This window comes from Moschus berezovskii, chromosome 11, assembly GCF_049115385.1.
Source record: "Moschus berezovskii isolate FMDL1 chromosome 11, NW_MosBer_1.0, whole genome shotgun sequence".
In the NCBI taxonomy this organism is placed as follows: domain Eukaryota; kingdom Metazoa; phylum Chordata; class Mammalia; order Artiodactyla; family Moschidae; genus Moschus; species Moschus berezovskii.
In genome coordinates, this window is record NC_142470.1 from 39,274,539 (window position 1) to 39,291,754 (window position 17,216).

Below are 17,216 nucleotides of genomic sequence, written 5' to 3' on the forward strand. Positions count from 1 at the left end.
GCTCTCAATGTATTATCATGTAACTTCCCACTAAAAGACCAAAATAAAAAAGATCATAATGCTGAAAACTGATAAAGAACTAAGTCCTAGAATGTAGACAAAATTTCTATTGATTACAAGACAGCAGCTTGAATTGAGAAAAACTGCCTTAGTGTGCCATGCCATAAATTTCAACAGTTATCTTTCTATTAACATAATGCAAAGAGCCAACTCATTGGAAAAGACCCTGATGCTGGGAAATATTGAAGACAAAAGGAGAAGGGGGCAGCAGAGGATGAGATGGTTAGACAGCATCACCAACTCAATGGACATGAATTTGAGCAAACTCTGGGAGATAGTGAAGGACAGGGAAGCCTGGTGTGCTGCAGTCCATGGAGTTGTGATAAGTTGGACACAACTTAGCAACTAAACAACAACTTTCTACCATAGGGGTTACTTTTTTCAGATGACCCAAATAGCGAATTACATGTCTGTCTTGTTTTTGATGGGGCTTCCATGGTGGCTTAGACGGTAAAGAATATGACTGCAATGAGGGAGACCTGGGTTTATTCCTGAGTTGGGAAGATGCCCTGAAGAAGGGAACAGCTACCCACTCTAGTATTCTTGCCTGTAGAATTTCATGGACAGAGGAGTCTGGCAGGCTATAGTCCATGGGGTCACAGAGGCAGACAGGACTGAGTGACTTTCACTTTTACCTTCTTGTTTTTCTATAGGAATTCAGAGACAGCAGTTCATAGACAGTATCAGGAAAGGAAACATAAGTACATTGGATATTTGGAACTTTCTTCCCCAAAAGTATGGAGATTAACATAGGGATGGAAACAAAAAGAACTCCAGCAATTTTGAGTGCTGGAAAGAGAAGTTTTTATTTTTGTTCTTTTGGTTCATAGAACCAGGAATTGCGGGTGGAGAATTTGTTTCCTGAGCCATTATAGATGAATTTAGGTTAGATTTACTTTGGGAATTACTTTGTAAACTAGGCACAGTAACCTGCCCTTTAGCTGAAGCTACAGGAAATTGAGATTGTGGAGGAGATGCAGTTAATCAGTCTTGTGTCTGGTCACAAAATAAGTGGCTGAGTGAGGGTGGGAGATTCAGTTACTGGAATATAGGAACTCACAGAATGGAGAGGCCAAGTTATTGGAAAGATTCTCTACAAAACAGAGCAGCCATGAAGAACAAAGAGGAAAGGTGGAAAACATTCTCAGCACACAAAGTGTTGTAATCAGAATCTGGAAGCTGTGAAATGTATTTGGGAACTGCAGGAAGCTAAGGACGGACTTGAATGTGAAGTGGAAGGCCTTAGCTGGAATGGAGCAGAGGTAGGCAGTGCTTCGTGCAGACAATGCTGTAGAAGTTCTTGGCTGCCTACCCTTCTTACACCCAAAGAGTTTACACTGAGGCTTTCTTCTCACTGAGAGGTCTTCTCAGTTACCATTTGCTTGCCCTGTGCCCAGGGAAGATGGGTCTCACCTCAGTCCCAGGGGATAAATTATGACTAGTCTAACTCAGTACATCTTAACTCCTTTTTTCTTTGCCAGTCATTAGTCTAAGTATGGACACAGTCATGTCTGACTCTTTGTGACCCCATGGACTATGCAGTTCTTGGAATTCTCCAGGCCAGATTACTGGAGTGGGTAGCCGGTCCCTTCTCCATAGGGTCTTCCCAACCCAGGGATCGAATTCAGGTCTCTCTCATTGCAGGTAGATTCTTTACCAGCTGAGCCACCAGGGAAGCCTCTCAAGTATGGATACATGACCTAACTCTGCCTGTGAACTGAAAGAGAAAGTCTATTAGAAAGTTCTGGTAAGGTTGTCTTCCTTGATTGAGAGAGAAGGAAGTTTATATGTAAAGAAGGCTCTTTGCCTCTCCATTCCATTCCTCCCTGCTCGGTAAACTCTAATATGAAGACTTGATGTCCAAGGCTCTGACAGTCAGCTTTTGATCATGAAAAGGCAGTCTGCTAAGAATGGCAAAGCAGAAGGGGTAAAAAAGGAGACCTGGATATTTGAGGACTCTATTGACCTTTGAGCTAGTCCAGGAACCACCCATTTTCAGAGTATCATGTGAGATAAAAGGTTTTCTTGTTAAAGCTAGTGTTATCAGTTACTTTCTCATTTGAAGCTGGTTGCCTTCTAACAAAGAACCTGGTAAATCATGGAGAACTTTGTAAGTAATTTTACTGCTTAATTATTTGTGACAGACAGTGCCAAATGTTGATCCTGTAATGACAGCAAGTTTACATTTTTAACTGAGCCACTTTTTCAAATATTTTTTCAATCAAATATTAATTTAGGTGTAGTTTAATCAGGTGATAGTTTTTCATTTTGAATGTTTAAGTTATATTTAATTTCCTCCTCCCGGACAGCCCCAAAGAAAGTAATCATTAGTTAGTTGTTTTTCACTAAAACAAAAATAAAAATTAACTCCTCAAAATGTATAAATTTTTGTTACATGAAATATTCTTGAAAGCACTTTATGGGACATTTCAGTATGTGTCTGAGACAGAGATTATTGGCCAAAAGTAAAGAGAGCACCTGGAAGATTTTTTACTAAACAAAATTAGGGTGAAGCCAGTCATAGAAGGAGTAATTTCCCCCTCCACCTCTCTTGAGTTCTTATGAGTGGATACCTAATTAAATTGATACAAGATAGATTAGCTGGAGAAAAAGAAAAAAATTTAATTCTTATAGAAGTCTCATAGCAATGCGACCTAAGAAGTGGCCAAAGCAGTTAGCTTTTATATTTTCACACAAAATTGAGAGGAATTGACAGAACAAAGAAGTTTGGGTGCTTAATTAGTGGGACTTCCCAGATGGCTCAGTGTAAAGAATTTGCCTGCCACTTCAGGAGATGCAGGAGACTTGGATTCAGTCCTTGGGTTGGGAAGATTCCCTGGAGGAGGATATGGCAACTCACCCCAGTATCCTTACTGGTAAAATCCCACAGACAAATGAGCCTGGCAGGCTACAGTCCATTGCATTGCATTGAGCCAGACGTGACTGAGCACACACGCTCAATTAGTAAGGAAGAAGTTTGGACTTGGGTAGTAAGGTAGAAGGAAATGGCAACCCACTCCAGTGTTCTTGCCTGGAGAATCCCAGGGACGGGGGAGCCTGGTGGGCTTCTGTCTATGGGGTCACACAGAGTCGGACATGACTGAAGTGCAGCACCAGCAGCAGTAAGGTAGAAAGGAAGTGACAAGGTTTATTTAGATTACCTTCTGGTCTGAATTCCCTATCTCTACTGATAAGGATGTCTTCCTACCTCCCAGTACAGGAAGGGTACCTGTCACATGGAAGATTTATTTCCTGCTTTCTGGGAGACGAGAGGGTCAAAGTGTCCCTCTTGTAATGGCTATTTCTTAAATTCAAAATAATATGTCTTTGAGGCATATTTTGGGGTGCCTGCTTTGAGCCCCAAAAAGCCCTAAACAGAATGATGAGCAAAGTATATAAAAGTAGCAGACTTTGATTGCACATTCACTGTGTGACACTGTTGTAAGCGCCTTATATTTATGAAGTTATTTAATCTTATGAGATCGGTAATTGTTATTGTTTCCATGAGGCACAGAGAAGAGAAGTATATATTCCATTGCCATAGAACTTAAGGGGAAAAGCCAGGAACATGAACCCTGGGTATTCTGGTTGCAGAGCCTTTGCACAATACTGTACTATTTTGCCTTTAGGGAATTGAACCCATGTACCTTTCCTGAGTATTCCTATCTCAGGGAAGGGAAAAAGCATCTCTTGTCTTCATAGCTGCTGCTTTCTAGTGGACAAATGTCTTTTCCATCTGTTACCTGCTCCAGACCATTATGAGCCAAAGCAGTGCGTATGGTGGACAGTTTTTAATGCAGAAATATGAAGCTAGCTGTTCTCCAGTCCAGTGAGAATTTACATCCCTTTGTGAGGGTAAATTTACACTCCCAGCCTTATGCTCTGCTTCTCCACATCAGAATTATCAATGACAATTCCACAGGGTGCTTACAGTCTGCAGAATCCACTTTTGGAAGAAACTCCAGAAAACGGTATTTTTCTGTCACTGTACATTTCTAGCTGTCTTTCAGCTCTAGGCAGCTCCCTAGAATGGTCCCCTTTTATTTTGGCTCTGGTCACATCCTAGAGGACAGAAATAGTAGACAGGACCGGTTAATCTCATGGTGTCCAATTTGTTGACAATTTCTTGGCAGTAGAATGAGTTTCTTTCCAGCAGAGGTAGAAAACTTGCCCCAGGTTCTACCTACTGGGGAAATTTGGAGCCACCCTAGAGGGGAGTATTGGGAAATGTGTTCATTGTTCATTCTAGTTGGAGTCAGTACCTCAAGTTTGTCCTCAAACCTGAGAAGTGGACATCTTTTGATTGTGTGTCTTTGGTGTCCCCTCATTCTTTTCATCCTTTTCTTTGAAGACCTTCTACATCTTCCTGACTCCATGTGGCTCTGTCCAATCACCATGTCCTGCCTTCTTTGCCATGGAAGTGGGGCGTGTGACTCACACTAGACCCATCAGAATCCTTGCCTAGAATATAAAAAATTAGGATGGAGAAGTAACCTCTCCCCCCTTGGACTGCAAGCTGGAAATATGTGATTTCAGAGCTGTGTGGGGGTCTTTTCCTTGTCCATGAGGTCACAGAGAGAGACAAAGAGTTCTGACATAGTTTGTGTCCCTGGATATAGATGTACTTGAAACTCTTTGTATCTCTGTCCTTCCAGTTATGTTAGCCAATAAATCCCCTTCTTCAACTAGTTTGAGTTTCCTCTAGAAATTTAAAATAAATACATATATTCACACCAAGGAAATCAGTAAGATCAACCTTGGATGTATTAGGGTTCTCTAGAAAAACAGAACTGTTAGGACAGACAGGGAGAGAGAGTGAGAGAGGAGGAGAGAGGGAGGGGAAAAGAGAGAACCAGAACCAACAGCAGAGACAGGAGGAGCGGAAGTGAGAGAGGGAAGAAGGGGGAGAGAGTGAAATTCATTTTAAGTAATTGGCTCATGCAGTCATGGAGGCTAGTGAGTCCAAAGCAGGCAGGATGGGTTCCAGGCTGGAGACAAGAAGAGCTGATGTTGCCATCCAACTCCAGTTCCACTGGGGAATTCTTTCTAGCTCTTGGAGGCAGGTGGGTCAGTGTTCTGTTCAAACTTTTAGCTAACTGGATGAGGCCCATCTACAGAATGGAAGGCAATGTGCTTTACTCAATGTCCACTGAATATAAACATCCAGAATATAATATTTTACCAAATATCAGGGCACTCCAGTGCAACCAGATTGACACATAAAATCAACCGTCACAGTGGGTAAAGTTTGCCTTTTCCCCAGCTTCTTTCTGATTCCTTCTTCCTAGCTCAGCCTCCTCTCTCTGGCATTCAGTTCAGTTCAATCGCTCAGTCGTGTCCGACTCTTTGCGATCCCATGAATCACAGCACGCCAGGCCTCCCTGTCCATCACCAACTCCCAGAGTTCACTCAAACTCATGTCCATCGAGTCGGTGATGCCATCCAGCCATCTCATTCTCCATCGTCCCTGTCTCCTCCCACCCCCAATCCCTCCCAGCATCAGACTCTTTTTCCAGTGAGTTAACTCGTCGCATGAGGTGGCCAAAGTATTGGAGTTTCAGCTTTAGCATCAGTCCTTCCAATGAACACCCAGGATTGATCTCCTCTAGAATGGACTGGTTGGATCTCCTTGCAGTCCAAGGGACTCTCAAGAGTCTTCTCCAGCACCACAGTTCAAAAGCGTCAATTTTTCGGCAATCAGCTTTCTTCACAGTCCAACTCTCACATCCATACATGACCACGGGAAAAACCGTAGCCTTGACTAGACGGATCTTTGTTGGCAAAGTAATGTCTGTACTTTTTAATATGCTATCTAGGTTGGTCATAACTTTCCTTCCAAGGAGTAAGCGTCTTTTAATTTCCTGGCTGCAATCAGCATCCACAGTGATTTTGGAGCCCAAAAAAATAAAGTCTGACACTGTTTCCACTGTTCCCCATCTATTTCCCATGAAGTGATGGGACCAGATGCCATGATCTTTGTTTTCTGAATGTTGAGCTTCAAGCCAACCTTTTCACTCTCTTTCACTTTCATCTGGCATTACCATCCCTAATTCCACATGCCCTTATGTTGTCCCTTTCTCACCAAGTGTCATCAGCCAAGGTCACGTGTCTGGGTCTGCCTTCCTTCTAATTTTAGAATTATCTTCACTTTATCCCCATCATAACTTATATTTCCTCAGGGGCTTTTCTCATGCCTGGTATCCAAATGAAAATAATCCCATATTTTCACTCTAAAGTGTAATGGATGATAATGACTTAATGTAGATCTCCTTGGGGAGGGAGTAGTGGGTAGTGTTCCACATTAAATATATAGGTACAGGTAGAGTTCAGGAAATGTGATAGGGAAGAAGTGAAGGTAACTTTGCACAGGGAACTTGTTGATTCCCTTATAATATTATTTTGTGAGTAATTGTCTAGTTCTCTATAGTCAAGCCCTAACTACTTAATATTTGGTTCCCTTCTTAACGCTTCTTTTTTAAAAAGGGAAAATGCGAAGATGCACAAGTTTAGGATTTTTCTTTAGGGAACTGCCAATAGATTAAATATAGCTAGACCATAAGATGCTTGAATAGAATGGTGGGAGATGATGCTAATAAAACTGACAAGAGCGAGATCTGAATAACAAATGGTGTGTGCATAGGAGTCTGGACTTAACCTGCAGGTGAAGGATACCCACTGAATTGGAAGCAGAGAGAAACAGGATCTGATCTTTATTTTTTAAAGATCACTCTGGTGTGAAGGTGTATAGGATGAACTGGGGTAGTGGTGGAACCAAAGGGGTTCACTAGAGGGGTCTTTCTGAGGCTACAACTGGTCCCTTCTGTTCTTCTGTTTGTTACTTTCTTCTCAGAGGCCTTTGTGGCTCAACCTACTTTTTCCTTTGATACTTGCTACCATCTTCTCTGTTCACTGAAGTACACTTCTCCACATAACTCCAGAAAAAGTGGGCTATACGTGTCCCTGCTTCCCATATTCTTTTAATGCACAGACCATTTAAAATATTGAGATGGGGGTTCCCTGGTGGTCCAGTGGTTAAGAATCCACATGCCAATACAGGGGACATGTGTTCCATCCCTGTTCCAGGAAGATCCCACATGCCGAGGAGCAATAAGCCCATGGGCCACAGTTACTGGGCCTGTGTTCCACAACAATAGAAGCTACCGCAATGAGAAGTCCATGCACCACAGTGAAGAGTAACCCCTGCTTGCTGCAACTAGAGAAAGCTTGTGTGCAGCCACAAAGACCCAGTGCAGCCAACAACAAAAGTTAATTAATTAAAAATATTGGGATATAATTGACATATATTAGTTTCAGGTGTATAAACTTATTGATTTGTACTTATTACAAATGATCAGTACAATAAGTCTAGTTAACATCCATCACCATACAGTTATAATTTTTGTCCCTGAGGATGAGAACTTTTAATATCTTAGCAACTTTCAAATATACAATATGGTCTCATTAATTATAGTCACCATCCTGTACACTGCATGTCCAGGACTTATAACTAGAATTTTGTACCCAGGCCTTTTTAATTTTAGTAGTTTATTGCTACTTATTGTTATAATCCAGATGAGGGATAACAAAAATCACAAACATGGGGGCATTTAAAAATCTTATAAAGCTATTTTAATTATGGTTCTTTGTTTCATTAGCAAAGACAATGAAATCTCTAATGGCCTTTAGCCCATCATTTAGCATGGCAAGGAGAAGGCTGAGAACCATCATATTCAACAGGATCAGGGAAATGGACCTAAATAAAAAGAAAATGAATTACACCTTGTTATCATCATTATATATATATATATATTTTTGAGTTCAGTTAGTTCAGAACTTTCGTTCGGGAAAGAAAATCTTTTCCATTTCCTCAGATGTTTGAATTAGACCCAGATGTCCTGTTTCTTTCATAGATCATTTATTTTCTTCTCCTCCAGCCCTTATCCCCAAAGGCCCATCTATGGCAAAGCTCTGTAGAGATGGGGGTCAGACAAAGTATCAGTGCCTTGACTGACGGTTACAAAGGCTCTTTGTTGCAGTGGGTGGGTGAGCTTGTTCAAGGTTGGGCTGGGAAAATATTGACCTTCAAAGTTTCTTCCTGGCAACTGGTGCGTAAGCATCTTCCAAAGTAGCTATGGAACGGACAAGACAAATTGATAGTCACAATAGATGAGTAAGCAGAAGAGGAAAGCCAGGGTCCAATAGATAATTAGTTTGAGCATGAGAACTTTGGTGACACTGGGTAACATTTTCTTTGCAGCATCAATGGGTTTTCTGGTGATGCACAAAAGTAATGTTCAAACTTTGGAATTATACCTTCACTCCTTGGCAATATCACTAAGATTCTGCCAGAACCTCTCAGATGATGGTTCTGAGGCCAATACGTACATGGACAGAGACCTTTTTGCCTCTTGAGTTAGAAAATGTGTAGACTATTAACAAACAGTTCACTGTTTTTTAACTTTGCTATGGGTAATTAAGGAACCTATTTCAGGGCCTGAAATATTAAATGGCTTTCATGTGAGAAGTACTTTAATTAGTTAAATGTGACATTTTCCTGCCTTCCTTTGAGAACAGTGAAAAAAGGGCATCTTTTTCCTTTTTTGAAAACAAACAACTTTTTATTGAAGTATAGTTGATTTACAATATTGGGTTAGTTTCAGATGTACAGCAAAATGATTCAGTTATATATATATATATATTCAGTTACATATTTTTCACATTCATTTCTATTATAGGTTATTACAAGATGCTGAATGTACTAATAGTTTCCTGTGCCATACAGTATGTCCTTGTTGGTTATCTATTTTATATATAGTAGTGTGTATATGTTAACCCCCAAATTCTAATTTATCCCTCCCCCCTTTCCTTTTTGGTAACCATAAATTTGTTTTCTATGTCTGTGAGTCTATTTCAGTTTTGTAAATAAGTTCGTTTGTATAATTTTTTAGATTCCACCTATAAGTGATATCCTGTGATATTTATGCTTGTCTGATTTACTTCACTTAGTTTGATAATCTCTAGGACCATCCATGTTGCTGCAAATGGCATTATTTCATTCTTTTTATGGCTGAATAAAATTCCATCATATGTGTGTATATATATATATATATGTAATGGAATATAATGCACCTTCTTTATCCATGCATCTGTCAATAGACATTTAGATTGCTTCCATACTTTGGCTACTGTGAATAGTACTGAACATTGGAGTGCACCGTATGTTTTTGAATTAGTGTTTTCATCTTTTACAGATACATGCTAAAAGGACATCTTTTTTCCTCTAAGAAAAACTGGAAAGCCCTTTGCACTTGATTAGATAACCAACCACAGAAAGTCAATTCTGCTAAGAACATAGGACTTTTCCCACTCATTCAGAAACATTTTTGATCTCTTACTAGGAGATGTGCTAGGGTATACTAGGTGCTGGGCATGCAAAGACTTGTTCTACTCTCAAGAAACTTAGCTTTGCAGGGAAATATACAAAAAATCATAAAATATAGATGCATACATGCGACAAGTTGACTCACTGGAAAAGACTCTGATGCTGGGAAAGGTTGGGGGCGGGAGGAGAAGGGGACGACAGAGAATGAGATGGCTGGATGGCATCACCGACTCTGTGGACATGAGTTTGAGTGAACTCCGGGAGTTGGTGATGGACAGGGAGGCCTGGCGTGCTGTGATTCATGGGGTTGCACAGAGTCGGACACGACTGAGCGACTGAACTGAACTGAACTGATTGCTTTAAAGGCAGCAGCTCAAAGAATGAGAGGTTAATGAATAGACTTAAGTCTCTCTGGGGAAGACAAAAAGGGTTTTCCCCAAGAAGCAATACTTAGGCAGAGATGGGCTGGGGATTCCCTGAAGATTAACTAATACGTGCAAGAGATTGAGAATGTTGAGAAACTGCCCAGTTGAGAAACTACCTGTTCAGAGTGTAAAGGACTGAAAGGTAGAGTAGGAAGACATCAGTAGTGTGAGAGACGTGGGGTCAGAATACAGGTATTCTGTATATAACACAAATTTTACTTAACTCTAGTCTTGGGCCATTAATCGAGTTATGATAGCGCTCTACATTTGATTAAAGATAGCATTTAAATCTTCTTAAAGCAAATGCTCAGGTAGTAAATTTTCAGAAACATCATCTCTCTCTGATTAAGTCTCTCTTGGCAGGAATGGTGCATTAATTCACAGAATTAATCATTCATGAGCCCAAGCTAACGCTGTCAAATCTAGGCAGTTCCTACACTCCTCCTCTCCTTTTGGCCATCCGAAGTCTGGGCTAGCAGTTTCTTAAGCCCGAGCGCATAGTATTGGATAGTTGAACCTTACAGTCTGCCCCTCCGCCTCTGCAAAGACCGGGGGTTATGCGGTGGGGATGGGAGCAAAAGTTTTAGAGGCCACGCATATGACTTAGAGCTTAAACTGGGACCTGAATCTCCTGTCACCAGAAAGACTGGCCGAACCTGAATATTGCCTTTCTCCCCTCCCCTCACTCAATCCTTTCCAATTTCTCATCAATCTTCTGTCGTATTCCCTCCCTGACTTGCTGTTGGTCCCTCAGGATAAGGCCTCCTGTTCTCTTCCTCCTCCTTCTCCGCTCGATGGGGTGCTGGGGCTTGGGGCCTTGGGCTACACGAGGCGGACAACGCACGCTATTTGCTTTGCTAACAAGTCCATCCTCTTTACTAATCCTTCCGTCGTTCCCTGCCAGCCGCCGTGCTCCTTATTCCCCGCAGGGCAGTGCCTCGCGCTGCTCGCCCCCGGGGCGGGCGTCTCCAGGAACCTCAAGCGGATGCGGCCACGATCCGGTGCCACGTCTCCGCCGCCAGCAGGCCAGGGCCTGCGTGGGCTCGGGGGCGGGGCGGGGCGGGGCTGTGCGAGGAGGCGGGACCTGTGCGTGAGCGGCGCGGGCGCGGCCCAATGGGACCTGCGGGCGGTGGCGGCGGCGGCGCGGTGCGCGCCGGGGGGCGGGGCCCGGCGGCAGTTGCTGGCAAGCCCGGGAGGCCGAGACCGCTGTCGTTGCCTTCGCCGTCGCATCCCCTGAGGGAGTCGTGTCGGCGGCCCCTTGGTCCCCGAGCTCGCGGGTTGCCCTCCAGGCTCGTGTACGCTCCCGGACTCGCCAGCCGCTCGCCAGTCGCCTTGCCAACCGTGCCTCCTGCAGCATGTGTGGTAAGGGGGCCGCGGGCGGGGGGCGTGTTGCGCGGCGGTGCTGGGGTGCCGTGCGGGCGCCGCTGAGGCCGGTGGCGCCGGCGGGAGCGGGAGTGTGGAGGGTGCGAAATCTGGGTGTTGGGCCGGGGGCGTCCCGCGGTGGCTGAGGCTGCTGGGGGTGGGGGAGCTGGAGTGTGGGGGGGTGGTCCTAGGAGGGCACCTGAGAGGAGGGCGGGCCCTGGAGGGGATCTGGGGGGCCGAATGGGGGGCTTTGCGCCATGAAGAGAACCAGGAGGGAAAAGCAATGTCTGTATTGGAAAAGGGGCGAGGGCTGAGGGAACTGAGGTGTGGAGGGGAGTGAATTCAGAAGAGTCCAGGTGAGTGAGGCAACCTGTGGAACATCAGGTGAGGTCTCTTGAATTTATCTCGCATGTTTCTAGGATTTATCCTTTAAAAAATACTCAATTATAGTTGCTTTCTTTCGGGCATGCCCAGCAGAAAATAGAACTAGAACTACGATAATAACATTACGCATGGTCTTACTTCCTGCCTCCGCCCCCTGCCCCCCGTCTCAACAGAACCCAGTGCTGGTCAATATCTTGGCGAATGGGCCCGGAAGTGACCGTGGAGAGAGATCGTACTTCATCTGTCACTTGAGTGTGCTTCCATTTGAAACAGTTCCTTATGAGAAATATTGGCCTACATTTAATGAGTGTTTTACCTAGAACAGCTAAAACCTGAAGTTAGGCCCTTCTATTACATGATTTGAGACTTAGTCATTATAATAGTAACCTGAAAGTGGTGTGAGTTAAAAGGGGCTTCCCAGGTGGCGCTAGTGGTAAAGAAACGACCTGCCAGTGCTGGAGATGTGAGGAGACGCAGGTTCGTACCCTGGGTCGGGAAGATTTCCCAGGAGGAGGGTATGGCAACCCACTCTAGTATTCTTGCCTGGAGAATCCAAAGGACAGAGGAGCCTAGTGGGCTACAGGTTATAGGGTCGCAAAGAGTCGGACATGACTGAAGTGACTTAGCATGCACACACAGTGAGTTCAAAAGGAATTGTCAGAATTATATCTGAAATGACTGATATGCTCTAAAATTGGTACTAACTTGGCTATTTTAAGTAAAAAGAATTGAATTCTTACCTTCCTTATTGAAATTTACAACGACCTTACCCCCGGAAGAAAAACACCTTTTAAAGGAATTATGATTGCCATAGAATTGAAGCTATCTGGGAAAGTTACTCTTTGTAGCCCTTTTCAAGAAGAACTGAGCAGGAGGCAGCTTGTGCTGATTAGTGTCTCTTTTTCTTGTATTTAACTTAATGCTAATTTCAGCTTCTAAAATGAAGAGCAGGTTTAAATTTAGAGTAGACTAAAAAAACTGCACAAAAAACAAACAACTATAAATAACTTGCTGAAATTATTTGGGAGAGCAGAGTTTAGAATCAGTTAGACTTTTGCTATGTCTCAGGGTAGCAGAATGGTTTTCCGAAAGACATAATTTAGTTTGGAGCTGTGGGGTAATGAATTTGCAGGCCCCCAGTGTGCTTGGTTTGGTCATTAAGTGTTACTGAGTGATGAAGCATTCATCTAGTCGAGTCCCTGGCTTTCTGGTTGCAGATCATTTCTTATCTTGTTCCAGGAAAAAGGAAGTGAAAAATACAGTACTATAAAAGAAAACGTAAGATCTGGTTTAGAAAAGGTTCAGATAAGAGTGGAGGTTCAGATTTTAGTGTGGAGATTAAATGTTAGACATTTTCACACAGCCAGCATCCCCATTCCACAGTGAGAAAACAGGTGATGGAGCAAGAAATAAAGAACTAGTATTTGAGGCATTTCGAAGGTCGTGCTTTTAACCTGGATCAGAGTTTTACATGATTGCAGGAATATCCAGAATTTATCTCCTCTTTGGTGTGTAGTTCTGAAAGTTAACTGTTAAGACACGATTTGTCTTTGTTTTCTTCCCACATATTAATTATTGAAATAAAATTCTAGGCAGAGGAACTGAATGGGGATGAAATTAGGTGGGAAAATTTAGAGGTTTGCTTTGTGAATACCTGCTGCTTGTTAAAGGTTTTCTAAAAGATTATTTGATTTCAACATTGCAGAATGTTGAAACAGAAGAATGAGGGTAACAATTTTTTTTTGATAGCTTTTTCCAATCAGAAATACTGGTAAAACTGTTATTTATCAGATTGTATTGGGATATTAGTAAGTGTTACTGAGGGGAAAAAAGATTTTATGGTCAAATAAATTTGAGAAGCAAATTTAAACAATGCTGAACTGGCTTTTTTAATTAATTGCAGGATTTATTGGAACATTTCATGTGCTAATAAGCAGTAGAACCTTCCAGAGAAAAATAGTGTATCTATGTTACAAATTTATTTTGTCTTCCTCTTATCCTTGATTCTTTGGAATGCACTTTGTTCTTTATAATCTGTTTTACCTTTGGCTTCAGTGAGAAAGTGTCAGTTCACTTAAACTTCACACAGCTCTTAACAGATTTTGCTGTTTTTTTTTTTTTTTTAATAAATATGGGATTATACCTTTTTGCTCCAGTGGTATATGTAAGTGACATTTTCGTAAATGAGATCGTATTTAAAAGCAGTTAGAGAACTGCAATTTAAAAATATTCTGAAATGAATCCTTAAAAATGGTTTTGTAATTATACTGTGTCACGGCTTTGGGGCTATTTAAGTGATGCTGAGACTGGCTTCTATGATAAATCATAAAATTAGTGGTATTGCCATATTCTTAAACATACTGAGTATGAAGTAGATGTGAAAGAAAAGAATTATTGCTTAATGAGCATTTTCTCAGTTGTGATCCCTGGAAAAGGAAAAGTTAACAGGTTCTGGTAATGAGCGGTATAAGGTGGGAAAGAGTTTTGTAACACATAAGTTTGGGTAATTTGGCTTTTGGAGATTCTCAATTAGCAAGTTTAAAGTTTTTAGGAAGTTCTACAAATAAACCTGTTAACTTTGTTTAACCCAGTATTTCTTAAACCTTTAATTATGGAGACTTTCTTTTACTGTATGCCTACTTAGCCATGAAATTAAAAGACGCTTACTCCTTGGAAGGAAAGTTATGACCAACCTTGATAGTATATTAAAAAGCAGAGACATTACTTTGCCAACAAAGGTCCATCTAGTCAAGGCTATGGTTTTTCCCGTGGTCATGTATGGATGTGAGAGTTGGACTGTGAAGAAAGCTTATCGCCGAAGAATCGATGCTTTTGAACTGTGGTGTTGGAGAAGACTCTTGAGAGTCCCTTGAACTGCAAGGAGATCCAACCAGTCCATTCTAAGGGAGATCAATCCTGGGTGTTCATTGGAAGGACTGATGCTAAAACTGAAACTGCAATACTTTGGCCACCTGATGCAATGAGTTGACTCACTGGAAAAGTCTCTGGTGCTAGGAAAGGTTGGGGACGGGAGGAGAAGGGGACGACAGAGAATGAGATGGCTGGATGGCATCACCGACTCGATGGACATGAGTTTGAGTGAACTCCGGGAGTTGGTGATGGACAGGGAGGCCTGCCGTGCTGTGATTCATGGAGTCACAGAGAGTCAGACACGACTGAGCGACTGACCTGAACTGAACTTAGCATCCTGCAACATAGTGTTCTCTTTCTGTGGTTTGAGAATTTTTGACTATACATTTTAGGTACCTAGGAAGTACTAGAAGATATTTGATATGTATAACTGAGTCACTTTGATCTACATCAGAAATTAACACACCATTATAAAGCAACTATACTTCAATAACAAAATATTGGTAAAAGAAAAGATATTTGAAGTGATCTCTTTGGACTTGGCACTCTGCCCTTAGGAGAGAAGGCTAGAACAAGGGAATTGCCTTCAAAGGAATTGCTGTCTGATTGAAAGGAACAGTAAATACACGTGCAGCAGGTGTGGGTGATAATAACACAGTCCTTGTTCATTGCCATATTTTAGATTGGGAGTGAAATGAATAGAAATTCAGAGACTGGTTAGGCCAGGAATGTTCCAGATAACAGGATAGGACTCTTGGTGAGGACTGCTGCCAGCTGGTAAAGAACCAGTGCATTGTGAGAGACACCACTGATGACACATTTTACCGAACAGTGTATGAAGTCAGAAATAATAAATTAAGAACCACTACCAGTGGGTTTGAAAGAAGAAATTGAAGTACCAGGAAAAGAGGCCAAAGAATAGTACCTAGAGGCACAAATGTTCCAAAGTGGTATATTGCCTTAGTAGAAAGTCTGTAAGAGTAGAAAAAGGTCATTCATGTTTAATACTGCAGAGAGAGATGAATTCCTTTGGCTATAAAGAAATCATTAGAGAAGTTACACATATGAAGGTAGAAGAATTTGTGTTCAGGAAGAGAGCGTGTATACCAACAAAAGAGACAATATTGTGAAACTGAAGTCCCTGGTAGAGTTGAAAAGTTGATTTCCAACATGTAAGCTGTGAAGTTAAAACCAGGTGTTAACTGGTTGATTCATACCCTAAGCATTATCTCTAAATTGACTGAAAGTTGAGCTAGATCATTAGATAATGAAAATTCAACGCACTGTTGTGTAGGACAGGGATGCGTGGTGTGCTGCAGTCCATGGGGTTACAAAGAGTCAGACACAACTGAGCTACTGAACTGTTGTGTAGGATCCTCATAATATTTTGATGTTAACAAAAAGTTCTTTATTTACAAAATCAAGGACTCACTTATCAAGACTTATAAGTAGGAGAGGTTTGTTCAAGTAGGAGAGGTTGGTTCACGGAATAGTGTGTAAAATATCTTTCTCTAATTTGAGTTTATAAGGAAAGATAAGAGGGTTTATAGAGTATTATACCCTTAAGATGGAGAGGAAGGCTTCAGTTCTACAAAGAATCTACCAGAAATGAGAAAGAAGCTGGGAGGAGAGAAATGAGAATTTAAGAGTTAGTCTAGATTCTACCCACTCCAGTATTCTTGCTTGGAGAATCCCATGGACAGAGGAACCTTGCGGGCTACAGTCCGTGGGGTCGCAAGAGTCGGACACGACTGAGTGACTTTCACTACACTTCACTACTAGATTTTAGATTTTAGCATAATATCTGGGGGTGATTTGAAAGTTAGACAATGAATTAGCAGAACTGGTCAGCAGTTGGGAGTGTCTCTAGGAAAGTAGACTTCAGATGGATGGATGACCTGAAATGGATGGATTTCACTGTAGGAGTGCTCGGGGACACAGGTGAGAGCATAATTGGCCCAGAGGGGCTGACTTGGCAAGATGATGAAAAACTGTGGTCTGATGTGATTGATCAGAGAGAAACAGGAGAGATGGAATGTTGTAAGCAAGGAATGACTGCTTTTTCTCAGGAAAGATGATGACAAAGGTAGACTGTGAGGGAGTGTGTAATTAGCCATGTCAGGGTTTAAACACTGCTTTGAGTTCCAGGGTGTTAAATATGCAAGAGAGAAGTGTTTTGGAGCTCCGTTCAGTGGCCACAAGTATTTACAACAAAGTAGGGGACAATTCAACCAGCATTTTGTAACTAGGAAAAAGATTTTGAACAGTTAACAAGCAAAAAATTGAAATTTCTCTTGTGTCACTCCATGTAATTTTTTCTTTGTGTTTTTGGGGTTGTAGAAAAATAGTTTCTCAAATATTTTATCTTTTAGAGGAATCTTATCTATAAAATGTGCCTCCATAGTTATAGTATTGACTGTGTTTTATGGCAAGTGTTTAATTGGTGTGTATAACTTTAATTGCGGAATTGTTTATAATTAGAAAGAGTTTGGAAAGCCTCAATAAATAGGTAAATGGCTGGGTAAAAAATGAGAAGTCTATTATGAACTATTATTATTATGTAGCCATTAAATAGACTGGGGTGGTTGTGTTGTACTGACATAAAAAGATCTCCAACATCTTAAGAGAAAAATACAGAACAATATGTGTATTATCACATTCATATGCTTTTAAAAAAACCTCTAAGACCATATACATCTGAGTTTATATATGTAGAAAAATTCATACCTGAA

General features: G+C 41.7%; 1 protein-coding gene across 2 annotated transcripts in view; it reads left to right on the forward strand.

The window, feature by feature from the left end:
• Positions 1-11,025: 11,025 nt before the first annotated feature.
• The window catches only part of GFPT1 (glutamine--fructose-6-phosphate transaminase 1), a 63,879-nt gene continuing 57,688 nt past the window's right edge, over positions 11,026-17,216 (forward strand). The window contains exon 1 of one of the 2 annotated variants that reach the window (XM_088841285.1): positions 11,026-11,229. In XM_088841285.1, the coding sequence (XP_088697411.1) occupies positions 11,223-11,229 (7 nt within the window). In that variant the 5' untranslated portion in view covers positions 11,026-11,222. The remainder of the gene's footprint in view (positions 11,230-17,216) is intronic. The other variant, XM_088841286.1, reaches the window with a different exon arrangement.